We start from the raw sequence: 27,759 nt of genomic DNA, 5'->3' as shown, positions 1-27,759 counted from the left end.
CCTCACAATGATATTCATCATGGCTCATCTAGAGGGTAAACACACTAGTACAGCAAAATCACCACGGACTCTCTCACGTGGTGTTGGCATGGCGTCACACACATGACATCCACCATGAACCATATCAGAGGGTGGAGATAAGGGATTACACCTCAAGTCTCTCTGAAAGAGAAATGCATTACAAGGTTTGATACCTCTAACTTCTCTCTCACAGAGAAGAATGCATTTTATCACATAATATAAGAATATCTGAATTCTGAGACTCCCTCTCAACAACGGTAGCATTCTCACACCTTTGATACAATAAATAACAGTAGCTCCAATGTTTGACCAAACAAGGAGCGTTTGAAGCCACACTGCTTCACAAGCTTGTTGATCCTCTGCAAAGGACTTGCCACGCTCCATTTTCCACTCAAGCTCCCTCTGAATCTTTAATCCGATATGAAGGAAGAGTAATTGCAGAGTATTTGCACACTCGAACCAGGCAATATATTAGACATGCTTTGGCCAATGCAAAGAAAGAACCCACATATTGCAATCACATCTAGATACAAGCTCACTGTCTGTCTATTTTTGTGATAACTCTGTCACATATGACTACTTGTCTCTTGTAGAGTTTCTTAATTACTCGCAACAGTCTTCAAAATTTTAAAAATCATACAGGAAAGATACTCCATTCCAGCCAAGTATGAACATTTACAAACAAATGTTGTTTCTCAAAAATAGGAGTTAATACGTCGTTGTTTGCAGTTGCTCCTAAAGCTTCACAGCTCTAAAATTAAGTACTACTCAGCAACATAATATTTGATCATTTCTTTGATTGCCAATTCACTCGTGAAAACTTACGCACAGCAGAGGAAGAGTCTCACGATAATATTAAATGCCACCTCCAGATTGCATCTCTGACTTCAGCTTGGCAATCCACACTTACACCTCTTTGTTCATTAGCAATAAATATGACTTAACGATTGTGCACCAAGTAGGACACTATGTGCAGCCAAAACTCAAATAGAATTCTTCACGAGTTTCCATACTTGGCCTCCTCTATTGTGCAATGCCCACTACTCTATCTTCACATCATCATTAGCTGATAAATGATAATCCGCTCATCTGATCCTGGAACTGAATGGGTTATTTATTTTTTATTTTTTTTGGAATGCAAAAACAAGAGGGAAACCTCAAGTTGTAGGAGCCACTTCAATTGCAATTGAAACAAGTGTCACGTAGCAACTATTCCCAAGATTCTCGAGATTTAATTAATTGTCCAAGAAACCGCATATCTGGATGAAATTGAGAGGCAAATCAACAAGAAGCCCGGAAGCCCCACGCTTTCCTGCAATTCATAAACCACTGCAACTGGACCACCGATCTTATTGGAGAAACCTTAGAATTCTCGCCCTCCGCTACTCAGAAAGTCGATCACTTCCAAAACATCAAAACAATAACTATTTCCTTCTACCCAATGTGTTGATCTAGGAGAATTGGAACATCATCTGGAGTAACATAGTCGTACCAGTGACCAGTAATTTGGCCATCAACATTTGGCCCATATATTATAATGTTTCCAGCATATTTGTGTCCACCAATGTGTGAGCATGGACTCACAGAAACATGGCCTTAAGTCCTCGTGATTCTATCTCTTCTTTAAACCTCCGAATAAGTACAGGTCCACCACACCTTCAATCTCGACTTGCATGCGCACACACAAATATGTGAATTCCAGTAAGTATCTTGGGATTTCCTGACAACCATTATGTATCTTTGACAAGCACCTCTTCCACAAATGTATCAATGTCAAAGTGTGTCAATCCCTTGTATCTGATCATGTCTAAAAATATTAAAACATCTCCATTTGAAGTTTATGTTCCATCCCTCCCTTCACATATAGTCAGATGTGTCTTCCATGGAATCTCATTCTTGTGAGCTTTAAGAGCAGCGGCAAGGATTCTAGAAAGGTGATTGAATTCAGCATCCTCCACCTTAGACACGTGGACTACATATTAGTAAATGATCATTTAATACATATTAACAATGACTATGTAGACTAGATATTAGCATTTGCTATGTATTAACAATGACATGTGGACTGTCTCAGATACGATTTGCCATAGATGATCATATCAAATTTCAATTATGATCTGAAATATCTCTTGCGATTTACAACAATAAATACGATCTGTCATTGGTTGCCTTTGTATTCACCATAGTATGCTTGAATCTGAAAGACGTCGACCTCAAACTTGAATCTGATGAAAAAATTTATTATATCTATGATTCACGGGTGTATTCTGAGTATTCGCAGGTGTATTCCGAGTATTCACAGGTGTATTCTAAGAGTCCTTTCTGTTATAAATCCTTGTATTCGTTCATCATTACTGCAAATGAAGAAAGCGAATAAAAAACACGATTCGTCATGTTCCCGAATCAAACTTCGGACACTAGCCAAACAAAATCGTTGTCTCTGTGAGCTTCGCCTTCATCATAATCAGATCGCTTCAATAATCAATTCGTTGATGATGTAAAATAGGGAGTTGATTTTGTGCTCGAGTTGAACCCATCTTATCACTAAAGAGCAAGCACAGGAAGGAACCCGCTCTGATACCAGCCATAGACAATCCACAATTGTCTCCCCCGAGCACTACTTATTCTCCATAAGGCATATTGTGTGTTTTTTTATATTATCTTTTCAAGAGAGGAAGATTAATCTTCCTTTATATCTTTTGTGATGCCCCTTCACCAAGGGACACCACTCTTCTAAATTATTATATTATTAATATAATATAATAATACAATGTAATTATAATTATATTATATTATCACATAATAATATAATTATATTATCTCACAATAATAATATACTAATTATATAATTATATTATCACATAATAATATAATTATATTATTTCACAATAATTATATTATCACAATCTTTATGTTATATATGTCGGTCTGAAGGAATCCAACCATAGCTACAATAACATTAACAATGAGCTTCTCGAGAGGGCAACCTTGCTAAAGGATTTATCCTAATTTACAAAAATTGAAAGTGAGTCTGACATTTTGATCACCCAATTAAGGGGAGAGCATAAGCCTATCACAAGACAAAGAAGACGTGGTTTGTTCTTTTTATCCCTTTATTGCAATGTGATCTAATTGTTACTTGGAGATGTTGCTCCAACAAACATGGTGTTCTTTTTAACCAAGATAGAAAAATGAAGTGTTCTTTTCAACCAAAAATTGCCATGCTTTGAACCTTGAAAACTTTGGATTAAAAAAAAAAAACCTTGCAAGAATGGAAATATGGCTTGTTCTTTTCACCTTGCAAAATGAAATGTGTGTTGTTATTTTTACCCTTTATAACAAAAAATGAAATTTGTTTGTTCTTTTTAGATTGCACCAAGATAAGTGTGATCTACTTGCAAAAATAAAAAGCTTTGTTTGTTGTTCTTTTTAACCTTTTGCAAGAAATGAAAGATGAGTTCTTTTTAAGCACCAAAGAAAAAATGAAATACTTTTTAGAGAGCACCAAAAAGAAATGTGTAATTCTTTTTAACACTTTTGCAAAAGGAAAAGTGAATTCTTTTTTTAAATCCCTTTGTAACAAAAAAGAAAATTTTGAAACAAAAGTCAATTAAACTCAATCTAGCTCCCTTGAACCTGCAAGAAACATTAGCACCTACAAAACCTTTGAAAAATTAGTCAACATTGTGGGCTCACAAGCCTAGAAATATCTTTTGTGTTACACAAATTAGCTCTCTTTCTGTTACAAAAGCGCTACTCTAGTGAAACAGAAGCGTTATTTTGGTGAAAATAAAAGCGCTAAATTCAAGAGCAAAAACTCTATGACAAGTGACAAAAGCACTAATACAAAGCAGAAGCGCTAAAACTCAGACAGATGTTAGAATGGGCATTTGCAGAAGCACTAAAACTCGTAACAAAGGCGCTAAAACACGACCTGTGCATGGAAAATCTGTATTTTCTCAGTGTTGATGATGGGACTCAAGCCCCACAGTGGACACCAAAATGATACACATGAAATGGGACAAGCCAAAAACAAAGTTCAAGTGATCAATATGTTAGTTTTAACCAAAACCAAAACCAAAACAAATAAACTTCAAAACCTTCACATACATATCAAAAGAGATTAAAAAGCACACAAATGGAAGAAAAACAAATGAAAAGAAGAGAGAAGAGACTCCCTAAGATGCTCCCATTGTGCTCTTGTTTCCTCTCCCTTGTTCTTCTCCTCTCCAAGATGCAAAGCTTGCTTGAGTGTAGCTCTCAGTTTTTAGCATGAAGCCATGGACGTCAATTGAAGGATTGAATGTGGTTGAAAGTTTCGTTCTATTGCTATACAAATGCACAAACTAGAATTGCTATTTTATGAAAAAGCTTAAGTAAAATGATTATGCAACTATAGTAACAATGCTCACAATGCCTTTTTTTTGGCTTGAGGAATGAGGCTCCTTTTATAGGCAAAATGGTTGATTGAAGGGTCAAGATTTATCTGACTTAGCAAGTGCTAAGATTGCACGAGGAGATCTTGATCCTCAATCCATGTTTGCAACTTCCACCAATGCAATGGTGACAAGTGGCACCATGAGAGGTTTTGAGAGGAGAGGGAAAAAGCATTAAATGTTTGAAAGTAACCTCATGTGGTTGGATTATTGGATAAAGGTTTTATCCAATGGGTAAACTCTTGTGCAAGGTTTACCCATGGTTAGGCCTTAACTAAAAGGATAAGACCCATGTGGGTTAGTGTGTTGAAGAAGGGAAACATTTAAGACTTTGTAAGAATCTTAAATAGGTGAGATGATAGGTTAAAAGTTAACTTAGGGTTAAGATTTTGTGAATGATTAGAAGAGAAATTAGGCTAATTTGGAAAAGGTTAAGCTAATTTGGAAGACATTTGAAGAATCTAAAAGAAAGGTTAGTGAGTAATTGGGTGAAGATAAATAGGCTTTTAATTAAATAATTTATTCATTTTTTTGGGGGTCAATAATAATTGTTTTTATTGCATTATAATATATAGTATTTACATCAACAAAATTCAGTTTTTCATACATAGTCTTTTCATAAATACAATACCCGAATTCATCATAGCCTTGACATCCAAAAAACATCTAAACAAAAAAAGCCCCCTCCATAATGTCTAAATCTCTCGACTTCCCAAAAGGTGGGATGCATTCCCATGACATCTATATCCAAAAAAAAACCACCCAAACCCTACTAGAATTTACAAAGATAGAAAGCATCTATAATTCACCTACTAAACTAGGAATAGTAAAGGACCAACTATTACTATCTATTCACACCAACCATGACTGCATTATATGCATTAACCTTCCTCCCAGTCTAAAATGGAGTTGCTCCAGCACCTTATGTGGATTTTGCCGAAAAAGGTCTTCGTTTCCTCACCCCTGAGTGCTTGCCTTTAGGATGAGCCTCTGGCCATGCTCGTGTCAGCTCATTTTCTTCCTGCTCGTGCTTCAGAATAAGCTGCTTAAGGTTCTCCCAAGCTCCTGCCCTTTCCAAAACATATGCCTCCTTGTCAACTTTCCCTATCCATCGGACGAAAGATACAATGTCGAATTCATCCACATCCTTAGCTTCTACAAAGCCCTCAGAGTAATCAAAGCCAACCCCTAGCACTGCCCATTCCAGAATGGAATCCAAACCTTCAAGTATTGCATCTTCAAAAATGGATGTAACCATCCATTTAACCGTATCTGTGTTTTCACCAGTTTCCAAACCCCAAGCTATAACCATTGAGATGATGTCCAGGTTAACATTCCATCGTGAGACATTCTCCATGAAAAAAGGTCCCACAACCTCCATCACTATGTTGATCATCTCGGCATCCTTGAATCTTAGCAACCCGGATATTCTATCTCTACTCACGGCTCCTTTAAATCCCTTCTGTTGCTTTTTGGTGGTTACTGTGAAGTTTGCCTCCATGATTTCGAAATGTGAACTTCTTAACCTCTAAAAAATCTCCTCTTCTTTTCCTAGAGATTTTCCGATATCTTCGCCTCGCACACTACCTTAATTAACACAGCCACCCTCAGCTTTATAGACCTTGCACAGGTCTTGGTTGTTTGTGCAACACGTCGTCCTGTTAATCATGTCAGCGAACCTCTTTCCACCTTGGGGTTTCCTTACATCCGCCTTCAATATTCACTTGATCACTTATCTTAATGATGGTGTTTAATGTTTTCCAATGAGAAGGACATCATGACAAGTTGGTCATCCCATAAAAACCGCCATTTCCAACCTTTGTTGCCAAAATTTTAACAGGTCATCATTTCCTGGCCTGTGCGAGATTTCAAATCATCTTTCCCATAAGGGGAGCCACGCTTAAAATACTGCAAGGTGACATCATCCTCCTGACCTCACTCATCCCACGCCTAACATCCACTCATTGCATTGTCACATCTCCCAGAGATGTGATCCCTTAGAAGTCTTCCAATTTAACTTTGCCTTCTAAATCAAAAGACAGAGCCCATTTTGATAGTCTGTCAGCAGTCTGATTGCCTTCCCTTTGAATATGACTAACTTTGAAATTTTCAAAATATTTTAACTCCTCTATGATTATTGCAATGAAGCCTTGAATATGTCATGCTTTTATCTCCCCATTCATAATTGCCTGTATTATAATTAGGGAATCACCTTCAAGGTGGAGATTTCAAACACCTTCCCTTCTTGCTAATCTAATCGCAAGAAGGGCAGCTTGCACTTCAGCCTCATTTTTTGTGCTCTTCCTAAGTCTTTTGGCTCCACATTTGATTAGCTCTCCATCGTCATCCCACATTGCAAAACCTGCTCCTGCTACGCTTCTAGAAAATTGGGCTGCCCCATCAAAATTTACTTTAATCCAACCCTTCTCTGGAGGCTTCCATTAAGCTTCCAGTATTTTATTACTCTGTCCCTTATTGTTTTCCACAGATCCATGTCTTATTTTGATTCCTGGCCAAGCTTTCTATATATTCCTATCCATTAAAGTAAAGGGGGTGGACAGTGAGAAAGCTTGGGATGCCGCTGAGCCTACCACCTCTTCAATAGCCCTATTGATTCTTAATAGTAACCTCCTCCCATCCTTAATCTTATCCTGGAAAATTCTTCTATTACGTTCTTTCCAGATCTCCCATATTACTATTGAGGGGCTAATTTTCCATACACATGAGAGGGTCGACTTACTAGGTTGCCTCGGCCAACTCTCAAAAACCTCTTTTAGGGAACATTGAAGAGGACCCTGCCAATTTAAATTCCCTTGAAGATCAGACCAACACCTCTATGCAACCTCACAGTTCAGAAGCAAATGATCAACCGACTCCTCCGACTGATTGCACATCACACACTTGGTTGGGCCCACAAAACTAAACCTCTTTCTTCTTTCCCCTATTAGAATTCTATCTTTAACAGCTAGCCATGCAAAGGCACCAGCTTGCGGGAGGCACTCTTTACTCCAAAAAAGGTCCCATAGTTTTGATTGGTTCATCTCCCTTCCTTCCAAAAATTAATAGCCCAATTTCACTGAATATTTCCCATCCCTTGCTCCACACCAAACCACTTTATCCTTTGTGCCTGAAAGAAAGATCTTCCTCTGCTCCAGAACATCCCTGAGCCTTTGCTACAATTGGGCTGATAGACCTGTTGTCGAAAGGTCCTTCCAAAACCATTCCTTTTATATTTCACCCTCAATGCATCTCAAGTAATCCTTTACTTTGTCTCCCCAAAGTTGCACCAAATTATCCTGTCTCTGAGAAGTCTCCTAAATCTCTTATTGCAGAGAAACCTGCCCAAGAATCCTCCCAAAACTTAGCATTTGTCCCTTTTCCAATCTGCCATGTTAGATGGTCCGTGACCACCCTACGACAATCCATTATGAAGTTCCAAATAGCTGACCCTTTAGGAGAGTTGCGAATTGTGAAAACTTTGTGATCCTCTTGAGAATCTAAGTATGTTGCTCTTAACACTTTAACCCACATCTGATTTGGATTAGTGTAAATGTTCCACACCAATTTAGCCCCTAAGGCAATGTTCATTTTATGCCAGTCTCTCAATCCAACACCCCCTCTTATCTTAGCCTGACATATTTTATCCCATGCCAATAGTGGGATTTTTTCCTGATCATTTGCCCCATTCTAAAAGAATTTTTTCATCCTTTGTTGTATTGAATTAATGACCTTTTTGGGGATTTTTAGACACATCATAGAGTAAATAGGAATAGCTGACACTATTGTGTTCAGCATTAAAATTCTGCCAGCTAATGTAAGCCATCTGCTTTTCCACCCATCTATTTTATTAATACAGCTATCTATTAGATTCTTCCACAAATCAGATTTGTTTGATCCTCCAAAGAAAGGAATTCCTAGATATTTACCTGGTAGGGAACCCACCTTCATGCCCAAGATTCTGCAAACTTCCCTTTGCTTACAAGGTTTAGTATTGAAAAAATATATTTCAGATTTATTCCAATTTACTTTTTGACCTGAAGCTTTTTCATATATATCCAGGGTCTCTTTCATTACCTTGGCTTCCCTTGCGGAAGCATCACTAGCAAGAAAGGTGTCATCTGTGAATTGCAAATGTGTTATTGGGTTCACTCGCTGCAATTTGAACACCTTTCCAAACCCCTTCATCCCATTTCTTAGCAATAAAACGCCCAAGCACTTCTGCCATAATGATGAACAAAAACGGAGAGAGAGGATCACCTTGTCTTATGCCTTTCTTTGATTTGAAAAAACCTTGGGGGCTTCCATTTATAATGACCGAGAATCTTGGAGAGCTGATACAACTTTTTACCCAAGCTATCCATTCCTTGCTGAAACCAAAACTCCAAAGGACTTTCATGAGAAAGTCCCTATTCACCTCATCATAGGCTTTCTTAATATCTACCTTAATCATCATCTTCTCGGTCTTTGTTGTTTGAATGGAATAAACAGCTTCATGGGCAAGGATTATTCCTTCATAGATAGATCTACCTAGGGAAAATCCACTTTGCTCGCTTGATATGACTAAATCCAAAACTAGTTTTAGTCTGTTTTCCATTACTTTAGAAATGATTTTATATATGGTGTTGCAAAGGGATATCGGGCGAAAGTCATCAAAGGAGTTTACTTCTACCTTCTTTGGAATCAAGGCTATGAACGTATTGTTGAAGTCTTTTAAAACAAAACCTCCCTTCCTTGATTCCTCCACAACCCCAAGAATGTCCTCTGCCAAGATGTCCCAAAACTTTTGAAAAAAGAAAGCTAGGAACCCATCCGGCCCTAGAGATTTGTCCACCCCTAAACTAAAAACGACAAGATTTACCTCCTCCATTGATACCTGCGCCATTAACCTCTTATTGTGTTCTTCCTTGACATGTGAAGGAATGACCCCCAAAATTTGAGGAATATCTTCGTCTTGATTTCCCATTCCATTGAAAATTTCTTAGAAATGATTAATTGCCTCCCTATTTCTCTGCTTTAGATCTAAAACTGTCTCCCCTTCTTTGTTTTTTATAGAAAAACTATTGTTGTGGGATCTTCTAACTTTGACTGAAGTGTGGAAAAATTTTGTATTTCTGTCTCCATCCTTTAACCAAGTTTCTCTAGACTGTTGTCTCCAATAGATTCCCTCTCTTGCTAACACCTCCAAATATCCTCTGCTTAGCATTTTCTCTTTTTTAAAGAGTTCTTCATCCATCCCTTGACTGATGATTTGTTCATATAGAGTTTTTAAGTCCTCTTCAAATTCTGCCTTCTCTTTAAAAATATTCTTAAAAGTTTCTTTGTTCCATCTCTTAAATTGTTCCTTTAAAAACTGAAGTTATTTGAAGAAAATGAAAGCTTTGTTACCTGGATTGTCCGGATTGTGCTTCCACCATTGTTCAACTAGGTTTCTTATGTTGCTATCCCGAAGCCACATTACCTCGAATTTGAAAGGGCATCTCTCAGGGGTGTTGTCTTCTTTAATTCTTAGGCAAATGGGATAATGATCTGACCCCATAATAATAGGTAGAATCTCTGCTTCACTATTCCAATGACTCTCCGACCAGTCTCCAGCTATAAAAAAATATGTCCAATCTTTCAGCAATATTTAGGAAACCACTCCTATTGGTCCAGGTGAACTCCCCCATTCTAAAAGGAATTTCTATTAATCCTGAACTCATGACAAAGGAGTTGAAGTCTCTTTGGCTCTGCCTATTCCAACCAACACCGCCCATTTTGTCTGAAGGTTGGAGCAAAGCATTAAAATCTCCTCCAAGGATAAATAAGTTCTCCCTATCATTCCTCAATATTTATGACAGTTCATTCCATACTTGCACTTTCATGTTTGTGTTGTTGAGCCCATATATGTTGATAAGGAAAAAATGTGTCTGAAGCTGCATTGAATTTATCTTCAACCACTGCCACCACCAAGTGGCTCTAATGACAGCCACATCCATCACCGAATCCTTCCAAAGAGCTACAAGGCCTCCAAAGGCACCTTGAGCTCCCACCAAACTACATTTCCAGGTTTGAAATTTCCTAGAAAAAAAGCACTAACATCTACATCTTTAATCTTTGTTTCCTGTAAAAGAAAAATGGATGGTCTCACTTGATCAAGGCATTGTTTGATCAAGCGTATCTTGTCAGGGGCATTGCAGCCCCTAGCATTCCACGAAAGGGTCTTCATTGCCCCCGGGAAGAGGTCGATCTCAATTTGCTTTGGCCTGCTGCATTTCCCGCCAATTCCAATTTAAACTTGTTGGATTTTGCGCCTCTTTTCTTTTTCTCTCCCACTTTGGCTTTTGATTGAAGAGATAAGGTCATCTCTAGTGATCTCTTTTCATGAGTTCCAGCTAAGACTGAAAGGCCCAATTCATCATCTCCATCCTGGGATCCTGATGTCTCAAAATCATATTCTGACCCTGTTAGATTCCCTCAACTATCTTCTACACCTTCAAAAGAACTGTCCAGGTTTCTTATTGGAGAGATTTGGATGTCTTTGAAGATTGGATCCTCCACAATAGGGTCTGTGATTCTTCCCATCCTTTCTAAATTGCTCAGAGAATGCTCGAGACCAGGAGCTATAGCAGTCTCCTGGTTGTTTCGAGCAGTGGTGTCCTCCACATGTTTCATTGAGTTTGGAGGGGATGTCATCATCCTCTCCACCTGGTGTGTATCCTGAGCATTATCCTCGCAGGTCTGAAAAGATGGGGTTTTGTCGTCCTCAGTGGGAGCCCTATCTTCCAAAGATATAGACTTGTTTGCCTCCGCTCTTATGCCCTCCAAAAACCATTCTGCTTCTGTAGCACATTTCTCTGAGTTGGTATCTATACCCCCTATTGCACTCAAAAACTAATATGCTCTTGTATTCCTAAGCCCGATTTCCCTGTTATAGAGATAGAAAGAGTGTGCCTCTGAGACAAAAGACTCATCAATGACATTCTTCTGCGAGTCATATTTGTCCATCTGGATTATCTCTGCAAAATTTCCTATGTATTTTGTGAGAGATTGAATCTCCCAATCTTTTTCATTCCATAGGCATTCTCCATGATAGCCTTCTGACATTCTGATGATCTCCTTCTCTAAATGATGACGCATCACATCTTTGCCTTTATTTTCTTTTTGACAGAAGCCCGTTGGATGGATTTTGATGGTGCATTTTGCACATGATTCCATGTCTTCCTCCAGTATCACTTTTTGTTTCCATATCCCCATCCCTTTTTTAATCTTTAGTTTGTCAGGAAGATTGTGAATTGGCTGCCAGTTAATGCATAGTCTAGAGACTAGGCTGAAATCGGAGGGGTCAACAAGTTCTTCTGACATTACAAATTCCCCCAAATTGTCACCTATTTGTTTCAGCGTCTCTAAATCCTTGTATTCCTGTGGAAGGCCGGGTAGTTTAATCCGGATGAGGGTTTTTTCAACTAGGGCTTCACACGGGTTAAAGTTTGGTTTCCATACTAAGATGTTTAATCCTTTTCCTTCAAGAAAAAAAGGCCCATTCTCTAGTATCCAAACTCTATCCTGTGCAGTCGGGCAGACTACTTGATAATAGCCATTTCCCAGCGTTTTGAGGTCCATGCCCTCCCCCCAATTTTTGTCACACCAGTTTCTAAATTTGGAAAAAGTTAGCCATAGTCCTCCCCATTTGACGAAAAGGGCTTTATCAAACAAAAAACTGAGTGAATCCTTCCATGCATCAGTTGAAAGCTCTACAGTCATTACTCTACTAGCTTCAACATTAGGGTTTACCTCTAGGACCTTAGCTGCTTCTGCGGAGAGTTTCGGTCGCCAGAACTTCTCCTGCACCATTCTAAAGTCCACTTTTGGGCTAGAGCCAAAGTCACGATATCCCCGAAAGAAACTTGCCTTTTGCATTCATGGACATTTGGGTCTGTCTTCTCTCACTCTGTTCCAATACTTTATATTCCCCGGAGCCTTCCATGACCAAGAGCTTTGCAATGGTTGATGGCGATGACTATCTTTCTAGTCATGACTGGAGTTCCTCCTAAACGGCCATCGCTGCCCAGTTCCACCTCTATAGCGGAAGCCCTCATGCTTCTGAAAACCAAATCGCCCACCCCGCTCCATCTATTACGGTAAAAACACCATCTATTACAGTATTGAAATTGATCTTAGTAAGCCCCTGCCGAAGTGAATTTAATAATTTATTTAATTAAAATAGTGATGCAACTTGCATTTGTAGGAGAATGCAAGTAGATAAACATTTTTTAAATAAATATTGATTTATTTAAATAAGGATCTGTTTTAGGAATTTTAAATGAGATGAAAAGGGAATTAAATAAATTGATAAATTTATTTAATAATTAGATTATAGTTGATAATTTAAATAAATAAATTAAATTTATTTAATTAGATTAAAAACATAAGTTTGAAATGAATTAATTAAATATAAATTTAATTAATAGAAGAATATTAGTATATTAAACAAATATTAAATATTTATTTAATCTAGTGGGACAGATTTACGTGTCTACAATTAGTTTTCCACAATGCGTAAAGCTAATGCTGCTACTTTTGGCTCCTATCAGATTTCCACAATGAGTAAGACTAATGCTGCTACCTTTTGGCTCCTATCACATGAGAATTTTTTGGCTCCGACCACGTGAGAATTTTAGTATTAATACACCTTGAAAATTTTATCATCGGAATGTTAGGATCCAATGTTGTTATTTGGTTACTCTTCAGCGGGACTATAACCACATTACAAGGCACCTACTGGTTCAATGATAACTACCACCATCCCCAAGACCATAACCACCTACAAGACTTATGTTGGTTAAATGATAACTAGCACCATCCCCATCCTCCAATGATAACCTAAGTCACCAGGTTCACATTCGAATTCAAAGTTCGACAGCTTTGAAATTCGAATGAAGTTCGATGCGAAAAAAATTTGAAATGTATAAAATTCGAATTAAATTCACCATATGTATTTTTTAAAATTTTTAATAAATATATGTAATATATCTATAAAATTGCCTAAATAGTTTAACATTGATAAATAGATTTGAAATCATTACAAAAAGATGACACGTTTATAAAATATAAACCATAGGAAACATATGCTTTTACAATTGCAAAGATGTTCTTTTGTCAAAAAGGTACAATTCAAAAACTTTAGAACTTTAAAATAACTCTCATCAAGAGCACTTGGCTGGGATGCCAAATCATCATCATTTGTATCACTACTCAGTTCATCATCTGCAAAGTCAGGCTCATCTGCATTTGGCATTGCTATGCTTTCAAGAGTTTGTTCTAAAGAAGTGTTCTTTGCTGATTTGTTCATCAGCAATTTCAAATTGTTGTGAACATAGACAAGATCTCCCAACTTTCCAGTCAGCAATTCGTTCCTCTTTTTGGAATGGATGTGGTCAAAGCAACTCCAGTTCCTCTCACAAGCTGATGAACTTGCTCCCTGACTCAAAATTCGAATAGCAAACTCTTGCAGTTCAAGAGCTGATGATCCATAAGCGATCCACCATCTATATCCAGGCATACGTGGCGAGTCATATTTGGCTTCTGCCCCTCCAAACATCCCTTCTCCTCTCTTGTATTGCCAACTTTGATCTCTGATTAGTGCTGCAATTTCTGGATCTGGTACATACCTACTAATGGCTTGGTAAAGGCCTACTATGATATCATTATCACCCCTTCTATCAATAGAAAACAACTTAGGCTCCAAAAAGCAAGTTGCTGCATGTAAAGGTGTGTGCATCATTTTCCATCTGCAATCAACTCTCCCATATCTGCATATATTCTACTTCTTCATTATTTAGTGTTTTTTTAATAAATTCCTTACACCAGTCCATGCTTTCATAAAGCATGCCAAGGCAAGGAGTGTCACCGTCAACCATACGAAGCACATCAACAATTGGTTCACATACAAGCAAAACTTTTGCTGCACTTTCCCAAAAATTGTTGTTTAGGATGATTTGCTCTATGTTCTTCCCCTTAGGGCCTTTAGAAAGCACTGAACTTTCCCACTGATTGGAACAAATAACAAATCTCAAAGCTGCTTTTTCTTCAACCACTCTTTTTCAAAGTGATATAATATGAAGCAAATCTTGTTTCACAAGGCCTCAACAATTCCTTTGATGCATGCTGCCTATAAATACTCAATGTAAGAAGATGATTCCGTATGAAATTTGCAATTGCTCTCCCTCTATGAATAGCTTCATTTACCCATGGGAATTTAGCCAAGTCATGAAGCAACAAATCGAGACAATGGGTTGCACATGGGCTCCGATATATCTGTGGGTACTTCTCTACAATCAACCTCCCAGCTCCCACACAATTTGTTGCACTATCAGTTACCACTTGAACCACATTTTCCACCCGTACTTCAAGAATGGCTTCCTCTAATATTTGAAAAATATACTCTGAAGTTTTCTTGTGGTTCATGTTGTCAATGACTTTCAAAAACACAACACCTTCAGGACAAGACACCAAAACATTAATCAATGGCCTTTGACACATATCTGACCATCCATCACTCAATATAGTGCAACCTCTTTCTTTCCAAGTGGCTTTGACATCAGCTAATTTTTCAAACACTCCATCTTTTGACCTTTGCAAAAGAGTTGACCTGGAGTCTCTGAACCTGGGGGTGCGTACCCTTTGCCAAACTCTGCAATTTTCTAAACTGCATTACAAAAATGAGGATTTCTCGCAACATTGAATGGAATAGCACTTGTGTAAAACAAATCAGCAACTGCATCATCCACCTTTTGTTTCTCTATTGGTTTCCAAAAATTGTTCAATGTTCCACTCTGTTTTGATACACTCACCGCTTCGGATTGCACAGAAGAGGAAGACATGACAGATGTGAATCTAGATATATCTCTTTCAATTCTCTATTTCTTTTGTGCCTTCTTCATTTTGCCTACCGTTGAAGCAGCCAACTCTTCTCTAGAATAGCTTTAAGTTATGGAGTCGCACCTATGCATGCTTGAACACCTCCACTTGGACCCCCTGTATTAGCAAGGAAGTGGTCCCTAAGCCTTGTTAAAGTTCCAATCCAATCATATTTCCCTGACATAAGTTACATTTGATGCAAGTTCCATTTCGAGTCACATGCTTCCATGCCTCGGAAGTTGATTTGGGAGGAGCCATTAAATGAAAATCTGCATGTTTGGAAAGAAAAATTAAAAAACACACTACATTTATTTTAACCTTTCAAAATAGAAATACTTTTAAGTTTTAACAATTTCACAAATGACCTCTTAAAAATATATAATAAAAATATATAATATTAAACAATATAATAAAAAATCATTAATATAAAATTATAAATTATATAATAATAATAGTAAACAACATTATAAAAAATAAACATTATAAATTTATAAATAAACATTATAAAGTATAAACTATTAATTAACCTAAAAAAATATTAAATAATAAACCTAAAACAATATTAAATAAACAACATTATAAACATTGTAAATAAATAATAAACCTAAAAAAATATTAAATAAACAACATTATTAAATAAATAATAATAAAATTTATAATAAACATTATTAAATTGTTTATAAAAATATTAAACCTAAAAAAAATTTAAAAAATATAAAAATATATAATATAAAATTACAACTTCCGTGGTGGACTGGTAGCAACTCCCGTGGGCACCCTATTTATAAAAACCGCGACGAGACCCTAAAACGCAAGCCAAAAAAACCTTTTTCACCAACCCTAAACTTTAATTCGAATTTAATCGAATTTAATCAAATTTTTTAAGGTTTTTGCAAAAAATTTCAACTTCGACGAATTTCGAACTTCAAGGTTGACATTCGGCCGAACCTAGTGACTTAGATGATAACTACCACCATCCCCATCATCATGACTTGGACACGCAATGATCATGCATATGAATCATATGTTAAAAGTCACATGAGATTTTCATCAGGATGTTAGAGAGCAACGCATAGGAAGATAAAAATTAGGTGTTGCAAAAACCTAAACCAACTAAAAAAATACTAACCCAGTTTTCTCTCTTTATGCTCTCTAACATAATGAAGCGGCACCATTTAATTTTATATAAAATATTATGTAATAACTCAAGCTCTGAAAGGAGCAAAGGTATGACGAATAGGCTTTTTTTGTTTAGGGAACTGACTAAACCCTTCTGTAAGACAAAACAATACATGCAAAATAGCTTTATTTATACAGAACAGTACCCATGTTGCTAAAAGCACCATTAAAAGCAAGGTTCTATGAGCATACGGCCCTACACAATTTTGCCAATATACATTCAACCTTCAGAATTTACTTGTCTAGCTCATTAGGGCTACCCTCGAATTTGGACTTACAATCGAGTGCCGACTCCCAATAAAGTCAAGAAAGATCAAACTCAATACATTTTCATCCCATCCCAAGACAAAATGCTATATTTAGTGTATCGAATATTCATTTAGCAAATACCAAAATACATGCAAACAGCTATATGTTATCTAAAAAATTGAGACTTAACATCAATCAAATCATCTACACCAACACAATATGCATTAAACGCACTACAAAAATTAAGTTAAAAAGTAACATATTAATATTGTTTGTATCTGTTAGCTTTGTAGTTCATCTATAAGTAAGCAAAACTTAGAGAAAATCACAACCCAATTTGAGAACCCAAATACAGAGGATTCCAGAAAAAAAATCTTGCAGTTATTCATAAAATTCAATTCCAAGCCTCTATCACAATAAGATGCACTAATCTACAAAATTTTATTTTCTTTTACTAATCTACAAAATTTTATTTTCTTTTACTAATCTACAAAATTGAAATGGGCAGGGACAGTCTCCAAAGACTGTCCTCTACATGTAAGTGGAAAAAAGTTCTCATAATGAGCTGCCAAGTTTCATGATGCAACGAAATAGCTTAACTCTTTAGACTAAATATTTTCACATTTACTCCTCGTCATCCTCATCGTCACCAGCATTTAAAGCATTCAAGCGAGCAATCAATTTAGCCTTCCTTTCCTCGTATGTCAGTTTCTTCAGGTGGTAACTGTCAGCAGAGAAAATTCTCTGTTAGTTGCATTACTAAAGTAGAACTCTAGATCAAAAAAACTTACACGTGTTAAAAGGCAATCACTTACTGCTTTTGCTCCTTAGGAACATGTTTCTCTGTATGTTTCACAGATGGATCTGCTCGGATGGCAGCGTGTACCTTTTTGTACATTTCTTCTACATTTTCAGGCTCTATTCCTTTTTCGAGGCATTTACTGAACTGAGATTGATACTTACTTGGTTCATCTTCTCTCAACATCTACAGGAATGGCAGATCGAAATAACACAAGTGTAATTAGACATGTGGAAATAAAACATAACCCCCAGTCTGACTGGAAATACAACACAATCAAGTAAACATCTCATACGTGCTACTGAAGTGATGGATTAGCACCTTGCAGTGACTTTTATAGTGCTAATCCAAATTCTGAGAGTTCATAGCAAGCATACAAAGCTTAAATTTTTTAATCATTAACCATCTAAACCATACATGCTTTTCTAAATTTCAAAAATGTAGGCAATTATGATGTAATTTTGACATACAGAAACTCACCTAATGAGACATTCACAAAAACTAAAGAGCATTATCACAATAGAGATCTTCTCACCTTCATATATGTCGAGACATGACCTCCAAGTATATATTTTCGGTGTATGTCAGCATCCAGACTTTTATCATCTTTGCTAAATCCAGCAAAGCGCTTATCACTGTGAGGAATGTCTAGTCCACCATCCAATGCCCCCTAAATACAAACAGCAGCACCACAAATGATATAGGAGAAACAAGAAATAGTAGCAAATATTATAGTTCATTTAGTTCAAATTTGTTGGCAATTTTAGCAAAATTAACAATATGCATTTTAAATAAAACTATAACAGCCACTTAATTCTTGTGTAGAAAAGCAAAACATACACTTCAATTTTTATTAAAAGAATAAAATACAAATTGAAACTACATTTCAAGATATGCATATTTACCAACACAGCATATAGGAAGGATATATTACAATTCCCAATGGTCACGGAAGGATATGAACCAACTATTAAAGGGGAAAAAATACAAATCAACATAAACAACCAAAAACACTTGTGGGAGGCAATCAAATTAACCTGTGCTCCATGGGGACAAATCCCTTGGGCTGGTACCAGTACGCTACGGGAACTTGGGGACAGATTTTTAATGTACCCTGCACATCCCTTTTTCACGCCAAGAATGGGAAACATCCCACAAACATTTCAGGGACTGACCTGGCCCACATCCCAGGCCAGTTTTGGATGCCAAAATTTAAAATAAAAAAACACCATTTTTAATTTCAAAAAAGTGCTGACCGGCCTCACAAGGACCCCCAAACAACATTAAAAAATTACAAAACCTAATCTAAGCATAAAATAACCAAAAAGAAGAAAAAGACATTCATTTTCACATTTGTAAGGGAGATGAGCAGCAAGAAAAGGAGCAGCTGGTCAAAGAGTGAACAGCAGTTGAACGAGGTTAGAACATCAAATCTACTTTACTAGACGTAAGTTTTTCATTTTGCATTTGTTTTTGCAATTGGTTTTAGATTTTTTCAAGTTTTAATTTAAGTTTTTCAACACACAGGGAGGGCATTGTGGGTTGGTTTTAGATTTTTTCAAGCTTTTTTAAAGTTTTTCAGCACATAGGGAGGGCATTGTGGGTTTATTTTTTTATTTTTGAACTTGCAGCTCTCTTTGACATTCTTACAAAAAGATTAAATCATGAGCAGCAGTGGGAGCAGTGAGAGTGGTGATAGTGAGGATGTTGAAGTTGAAATGGAAAAAAGAACTCAAAGAACTAGACCTATAATTATGGCAGCCATTGGAGGTCTTTAGGGAGTCTGAGTGTAGCAAAGGCAGCAAACTCAAACCCATTTAAATGTCCTTCCCAACTCCTTAAAACCTATGCAAAAGGCCCAATCAACCCCAAAACACCTTTATTACAATTTGCTATGAGAGTTGATAGAGATAAATAAAAAAATTCAGGGGGTAGTAGAGTATGGGAGTTCCATTTGTGCCACAAACAATATAGGGGCAGCTATAATAGAACCAATCTATCTACACTACAAGAACCAGCTACAACATTACAAATTAACTAATTAAATTGACTTCAATAATAATTAACAGAATGCCTGACTGCTCAGCATCCAGTTTGCATTTATGAGATGTAATTCTAACAAAAAATCAATAACTTGCCAACCTTGAGAGCACCAAACACTCGGTTTCCAGTAGTTGTCCTGACAAGACCTACATCCAACAGAGCCCTGAACGGCCTCCTGGATTCACCTGGCTCAACACTATAATCTTCTCCAGTCGCCTGCCAAAAATATCACAATAACAAGTATCTCATTAACATGTTGAATTTATCTACATTGACATGAAGAGGGTAGCATATTCCCTACAAAATGTTCAACTAGGAAAGCAGGAAATAAAATGAACATGATGTAAAAACAGGCCAACGGAGGGATCTCAGATGTTTAGAAGGGAATCCTACTACAAATACAATATAAGGGACTGCCACTACAACATGCCCTGTAAAAGAGGATCTAAGTAACCTACATTAAAAAAATCATCAAAGCCCCAGGATATGACAAGATTCGTAGACAAATCTATAACAGTACAGAAGTTAATGGATAATACAAATAAATAAATCCCTTGATAGTCCTTAGCTAACCATGATAAAATATAAGATCCAAAAAAGCTGATGCATAAGTACTAGTCACTATCCAAAGTTAAGATACAAGGTTAAAAAGACGATGCTAGGCACAAATAAAATTCCTTCACACAGCACCCAATGTAGAACCTCTGATTTTGAAGCCAGGTGTGTTACATATGTCATTATCAAAACTTGCAATTTAAACAAGATCATGCATCACCTCCTCATTGCCAACATATTCATCATCCATCTCCAACTGCTTCAGCACCCGACGTGCCAACAAGAGACCAGTACAGTATGCTGCAACCGCAAACAAGAGATACATAAATATCCACTATTTAAGTGCTTACTACAGCATCAACAAGCAGTGGCAAAACAAGATTTAGAAACAAAAGTATCCAACAACAGACACAGATTATACAAAGCAATACAAGCCAACCGAGCATGCAAACCAGGATCTATAAATAAATTACCCATTCCAATGCATTAAATGTTAAGGTGCAAAATTAAATTGCCTATGACAGATCACTAGATGTAAAGGTCCAAAAATGATTTGTATATTCCAGTGCATTGGATGTGAATGAGCATGTGCAAATAGATGTGTTTACAGGGAAAGATAAGTGCATCAATGTGATAGTACAATTTGCGGAGCAGACTAATAAAGAGACCCAAGCAAGCCAAGATCTAAAGCCAGTGCACTCGATGTTAGGGTTCAAAGTTAAATTGCACATTCCCATGCATTAGATATGAAGTTCCAAATATAATTTGTATAGTTCAATGTGCATGATGTGAATGAGCATGTATGAATAGATGTTTGTAAGATGGAAAAAGAGCACACAATTGTGATAAGTGTCAGATTTGTGGAGCAGACTAAAAAGGTATACCCAGCTTACTGAATTCCACATTTAAATGTAGTTGCACTTCTGAGAACATGGAAACAGAAAAACATTTCATTTTAGAGTGTGAGGCCTTCAATGACAGCAGGGACAAATATGTGCATATCTTGATAGCTGGCTCCTAGTATAGTTTATTCAGCAAGGGGACCGTTGAGAAGTTGGGGGCACTCATCATCACCTTGCATAAGAAAATGATGGAATTGCAAAAGTCGGTCTGATCAGGCAATTACAAAAGTCGGTCTAATCAGGCGGGCTGTCCCATTGGCTATTCTTAGCCTCGTGGACAATAAAATCTTCTTCTTCTTCTTCAACCACCCAAGAAACTTATTCAATTTACTACTGTACTCCAATTAACAATTATGTAACACAAAGTAAGCACACAACTAAGAATACAAATGTATACCTCACCAAATAACACAATGTGTACCTCATAACTTCATAGTTTCTCGTGATTATGTTACAGACCAAGAGGGAGATATGTTTACCACAAAGAACCGTATGAAAAGCTAGTGTTGTATGTTAAGAAATTAAAATGTGTAGCTAACCAAAAAACTCAATGCCTACTTAGTTAACATTGATAGTATAGGCTCACTTTCTGCTTCCTTGTAAATATGTGACAGACAAGATGAGATATGTTTACCCCAAAGAATGGTATGAAATATGAATAGCTAGTATCGAACATTTAAATTGTGTATAAACTTTCTATGAGCTAATATGGGCATATGTACTTCCACTCTAGCGCCTAAATCACAAACAGGACTCATTACTTCAATCACCCAAAGCACATTGTAAGTTCATGAGCTAATATATAATGCAAAATTATACAACAATGGTGTTACTGCAACAAATTTTCAGTGTCATGTAAACAAATGAAGGCCATAGGAAACATTAACGTTAAAATTGAAAACAGTATACAACAGAAGAGTTCAAATGTTTCTGTTTTGGCTTAAGATATCAATCAACAAATATGACCAGAACATAGGGTTATTTGAAAGTACCCGCAGCATAGTTTGTGAGACCGACTTCCAAGCCATACCGAGGGAGCTCCTGAGAGTAAGCAGCTGCCAGTGTTACATCTCCAGCAAGCGTTGCATATATGATCTGTGCAACAATACCCTTGTTGCTCTTTTGTTCAAACACCAGTCAAGGCTTACACAAATTTACATCCCCTGACCCTAAAATAATATTAGCCCAAAACCCTAAAAAAACATTTTTCACGTAAGAGTCGGGAATCACAAAATTTCCACCTACCCAACAATCCATAAAGCTATTATCTTCATGGCATAGCGATAATTCGTATATTTTCTCGTATACCCAGAACACTAAGAATAATATTTTCAAAAAACAAAGCTCCAAACACAATCAAATTTTTACGTATCTAAACCCCTGAAGTAAAATTGTTTTTGCGCAGAAGAAAAGTACCGTGCTTTTTCTATCATACCCAAAACCCAAAATACATTTTTAAAGCAGAAAATCTCAAGCACCAAAGCACTGAAAAGGATACAAATCGCACTACAAATCTGTACTTGGGCGTATTATACTTGTTCTTGTCCTGATTTATCAAGCGAATTCTCGCTCTGTAATCGGTCTTCCCCTCTGCACAGATATTAAATCAGCTTAAAAAACAAATTACAAAATCCTAAAACTCAACCCCATTTAGAAATCCATCATATATAAATACCTCGCCTGCGCTTGAACTTGACCTGATACCTCTTGAAATAGGCCTTGGATTTCTGAGCCTTGACAAACACCTGCACAGGTTTTTCTTATCAGAATAAGACGATTAAGAATTTAATAAATATGGAATTTTTTCTGTTTATCCAGTATAAAACATTTCTTAGGTTTGTTGTTTACCATAGCTGCTGTGCTTTACTTCTCTTGCTACTCTGCTAAAGGGGCTCTATTGTCTTGCCTCCCCCACTGGACTCTTCCCAGACCGGACGGAGACGCGGCTATTCTGCACGCCTAGCCTCCGCCTTTTGAACCCTAGTTTCACTTCCAATGCTGAAACGGGGAAGGCAAGTGATGCTTGGAGGACATGCATGCTAGAATGCCATCAAGATAACCTACCCAACATAGGAGAAAGATGTGTTTGGAAGAAAGAAAATAATTTTACCATTCATAAAGCTAAACATAAGTTATGGGATAGTCGTGATGAGCGTTCTTAACTTCTTGATGTACTCTTGAGTGAACAAATTGTACTACAAGCTAGTAATTAAGATATTAACAAACTTATTCATTGGGTCCTCATCAAGATAACCTACCCAACATAGGAGAAAGATGTGTTTGGAAGAAAGAAAATAATTTTACCATTCATAAAGCTAAACATAAGTTATGGGATAGTCGTGATGAGCGTTCTTAACTTCTTGATGTACTCTTGAGTGAACAAATTGTACTACAAGCTAGTAATTAAGATATTAACAAACTTATTCATTGGGTCCTTGAAAGTATCACATTTTAATATAAAATGTTTTTTAGTCTCTACTTTTTCGGAAGTACAAAAAGTGCACATTCTTTCTTCTCAAGTCTCATTTGGCCTTTTCCAATGTCCACTCACAACAGAGTTTATTAGAGTTAGTTTTAAGCTAAGGAATAAGAATTTTAGCTCCCCATGAGATATTAGCCCTTATGTAAACTTTTTGTAGGTAATCACATGTGGGATTGAACTTATTGATATAATATTTTTTCTTTCTTCCTAGCCCTCTACCCCAAATACTCTTGTAGAACTTATCCATCACAATTTTCTTTCTCTTTGTTATTTGTGGGGCACATATTCAAATAAATTTCCATTTATTCATCCATTTGATGTTTTGTTGCATCCAAGTATTCTTTCTTCTGCACAAAATGTCATTAAAGACAACCTTAGGCCATCTACCTTCCTCCATTTGCTCAGTTCCTTTTAGATAGCATATGAGACACACCATAGCCATTGCTTCAATAGGGGTAGCTCTTGTTTCACTTAGCATGATATCATACGGAATCGTACTTTTAATTTTGAACTTGCTTGTAAACGTTTTTGAATTTTCTCAATTTGATTTCATTGTGAGACAGAGGTACTACTCGCCCATAATTCACATCCATAGAAAACTATCGGTGACACTAAGAGCCCAATAAGAGTTTGGTTAGTTTTCCAATCCCATAACTCTACCTCTCTACATCTATTTTGAAGAGCATACAATGTTTTCCAACCTCCTAAAGTTATTTCCTTTTTGCAACCTTCCCAACTTAGATTTTTGTTGAAGTCAATTCAAAGATATTTGTAATTTTTAACTTCTTCAAGAATACTGCCTTCAAAGTAAAACTTATGTTGATTTTGTTTTCTTCTATTAGAGAAACCATGACTTTCGTCTTGTTGATATTAGAGAAAACCATGACTTTATGTAAATGCAAAACAATATAAAAAGATCTTAAGGTGTAGGCATATTCAAGAAGTGAAATATGTCAAAAAAAAAAAAAGGAAAACTCACAACTATTTTATCAAAAACATTGTTTAAAACATGAAATACAACATAAATTCATCAAGGTTAAGGTACAAAAAATCAGAATAAAGGAAAGGTAAAGGTGAGTCCAATGTCTCATTTGGCATTAATTGCAAAACAACTTGAGGTTGAAACTCAATCAACAAACAAGATGGAAAATGATAAAAATGGGTTCACAAATACATATAGCCCTACTTCAACACCTTTCATGTGGTCCTCAATTTATATGTAAGTGAGCTAATGATCATGAAGAAGAGACTTTGGTCTCTAGAAACAAGAAGTCAATTTGAAGACATTAAGATAAAGGAGATCACTTAAGCCAATTGGAAGTCAACAAAAGAGAACAAATTACTCAAAGAGTAGGTACACAAATTACAAGATAGCATAGAAAAAGGCGAACAAGACTTGTTTTTGATAAGGCATGGGTTAGAGCAAATCAAAATAGTAGAAGAAAGCAAGATAAAAGTGAAAGAAGGGAATAATGACCCACAAATTTAAGAGATTGAATCAACAATGGCTAACATGGAGTTAAAAGAAAACCAACTAAGATAACAAATAGAAAAGGTGAAATCTTGGACTTAAGAGGTGAAGGGACCATTAGGCACATAAAGTGAGCTCATTAAAAAGCAAGTAAGGAGACAAATAAGAGAAGAAAAGGACAGAAATGATAGGATTATAAATATCATCATTAAAGGAAACTTAAAAGTTTATGGAGAGAAGGCAAACACAAAAGAGTTAAGAAGAGACTTTTTAAAGATCAACTGCAATGGTCAAAAGTAATTCAGCAAGCACAAAGGATCAGAAAATGGATAAGAGATAACAAGAGCAAACATGTAAGGGTTACTTTGAAGAATATAGAAGATGAGAACCAAAGAAACAAAAAGTTCCTCAAAGGTACACAAATATACTTTGATGAGGATCTAACGATAACTCAACAAGAAGAAAGAAGGAAAGAATGGGAAAAAGTAAAGGTAGTGAGAGATATTGGAAAATAGGCTTGGCTAGAAAATGGAAAGGCCCAAATCAGCAATAGAATGATACACAAGAAATAGGAATTTGAGGCCCCCTAGGATTATTTAACAATGGTAAGTTGGAATTGTAGAGGTCACCCATGGACAAGAGGACCTGATTTAGGGCCCATAGAAGAAGGTAAAGATGTTATCTTCCTTACAGAGATGCATGAGCATGACGGGTGTAAAGTTCTAGAGTTTGAAGAATACAAAATGACCTCAATTTGGAATGAAAGAGTTAATAGTGGCAAAGGACATGGATGGTTATTGTTCTAATTTAAAAACTTGGGGCAAATTTATAATAGTAAAAAAATAAGACCCAAACAAATAGAACATATGACTGAAAATAACGAAAAAATGAGTTTCAATAAGGTTGGTAGCATGCTACTTCGCTCTAAAAGGATCAAAATAATATAAGAAAAGGAATCTAGATCGGGAAGATCCCTATACATTGCAAAAAAAATATTTATATTTTTAACATCATGGGGGAAGTCATAATAATAGGAGACTTTAATACCAGGACAACAAACAACCAAGCGCTCAATTTGAAAAGAAAATACAAAGAAAAGAATGATCAATTCTAGGAAAAAACTTAACAGGATAAAAAGGGTAATGTTACTCACTATGGGGTGAAATTACTGGGATTATACATAGTTTGTACAATACAATCATATGCAATGGTCCGAAAGCATGGCCAAATTCAGGAAACATCACATGTAAATTGAAACAATGCAACAAACTGGGAGGGGGGGAGGGGGGGTGAATCAGTTTGCACTAAAAACTACTGCAACTTAAACCACAAAACATATCTGATAATTAACAGTTAAAGCATTAATCAACACCACACCAATAGCACACGTAACACCAAGATTTTTAATGTGGAAACCCCGATTAAGGGGAAAACCACGGTGGGAACCTACCCACAATGAGATAATACCCTATTAAGAGTAAATGTGAATATTACAATGGGAATGCACTTGCATTCAGGCACACTGCCTAGAGCTCACTGCTCAAAATAAGAAACCCAGAAAGGCTACAACCATAAGGGAAGGCTCACTGCCTTATAGGAAGTCTCACTGACTTACAAAAACATTCAGACTACAATCTCGATCATATGAACTGTGAAAATAGCATCTCCATATGCTTGAGTACAATTCTGGTTAAGCTTATTGTCAAATCTTCTCTGCAGCACACTTCTTTGCATAACTTCACACAACTTCCCTGCTACTGAATGATTGATACAATATTCACACATAGCATAATCACTTACAATGATTATTACATATATTTATACAAACCCTTCAACCTATATTTCAAGGTCGGATAAACCCTCAATACAAATTATTAAATAACATCCTCACACGCTACAACAATACATGTGGACCAAAACAATGTCGACTAAGACATAGTCTGGACCCAAATAAATACCGCAAACATGAAACCCTCCAACAATTATGCGTTGATCATCCGAACACGCTACAACCACCAAGGACATCGCATAACACGAAGAACATCACTGGACAAGGAAAATCTTCAATAACGCACACAATAATCAATGCGAACCACCAATATGCATAGAACACTATCTAGAAACATTCACAAGCAACGTGAATTGCATCACAACAACCGCAACAACTCGGATTGCCATAATCATCATCATCTCTCTACCGGAGCTCAAGAACATCAACATAATTGAGTACTATCAACCTGAAAGATTCACTTGTGGATATCCAAATCATGAACCAAGCTAACTAAGGACACATATCAATGTCCAGAACACATTCCACTTATCTGCAACCAAAGATATAGCAATTCTAAAGCAAAACCTGAATATTGAATAACACAAACAATTGCATAACATCCCAATACCAAATCTCATTACTAGAACAAATCATCATGTAGACCTCTACAAATGGAAATGAACCATCTACAAACAACATACAAGAAACCCTTTAAACCGCATCAACTCGTCTACAATACACAGGATAAACCAACTCATCCAATCAAACTACAACACTAGAATACTAAAAAAAACTTTCCAATAATATCCTCATCAACAATCTCCACATATGTCGACATCAATGACAACATATCAACCAATATCCAACAATCTCCCCCTTTGGCATTAATGGCAACATATGAATATAAAGAAAGAAATCGCTCATAGCAATCTCCCTCAAAATCACAAGGATCAAC

At 36.5% G+C, this 27,759-nt stretch overlaps 2 protein-coding genes across 2 annotated transcripts; both read right to left on the bottom strand.

Annotated features, from left to right (window-relative positions):
• Positions 1-11,327: 11,327 nt before the first annotated feature.
• Positions 11,328-12,287, bottom strand: LOC131858538 (uncharacterized). Its single transcript, XM_059211812.1, has one exon. The coding sequence runs from the start codon at positions 12,285-12,287 to the stop codon at positions 11,328-11,330; it is 960 nt and encodes a 319-aa protein (XP_059067795.1).
• Positions 12,288-17,140: 4,853 nt separating this feature from the next.
• LOC131071852 (large ribosomal subunit protein uL18y) lies at positions 17,141-23,187 on the bottom strand. The gene is made up of 9 exons (XM_058007817.2): positions 22,929-23,187; positions 22,756-22,825; positions 22,579-22,670; positions 22,073-22,199; positions 20,399-20,478; positions 19,723-19,839; positions 18,116-18,250; positions 17,597-17,766; positions 17,141-17,505 (listed from the first exon to the last, which is right to left on the bottom strand). The coding sequence occupies exons 1-9, from the start codon at positions 22,929-22,931 to the stop codon at positions 17,406-17,408; spliced, it is 894 nt and encodes a 297-aa protein (XP_057863800.1). The 5' UTR covers positions 22,932-23,187; the 3' UTR covers positions 17,141-17,405.
• Positions 23,188-27,759: the final 4,572 nt, after the last annotated feature.

This window comes from Cryptomeria japonica, chromosome 9 (genome assembly GCF_030272615.1).
Source record: "Cryptomeria japonica chromosome 9, Sugi_1.0, whole genome shotgun sequence".
Classification (NCBI taxonomy): Eukaryota; Viridiplantae; Streptophyta; class Pinopsida; order Cupressales; family Cupressaceae; genus Cryptomeria; species Cryptomeria japonica.
The sequence above is the reverse complement of the archived record's forward strand: the minus strand, read 5'-3'. Positions and strand labels throughout refer to the sequence as shown.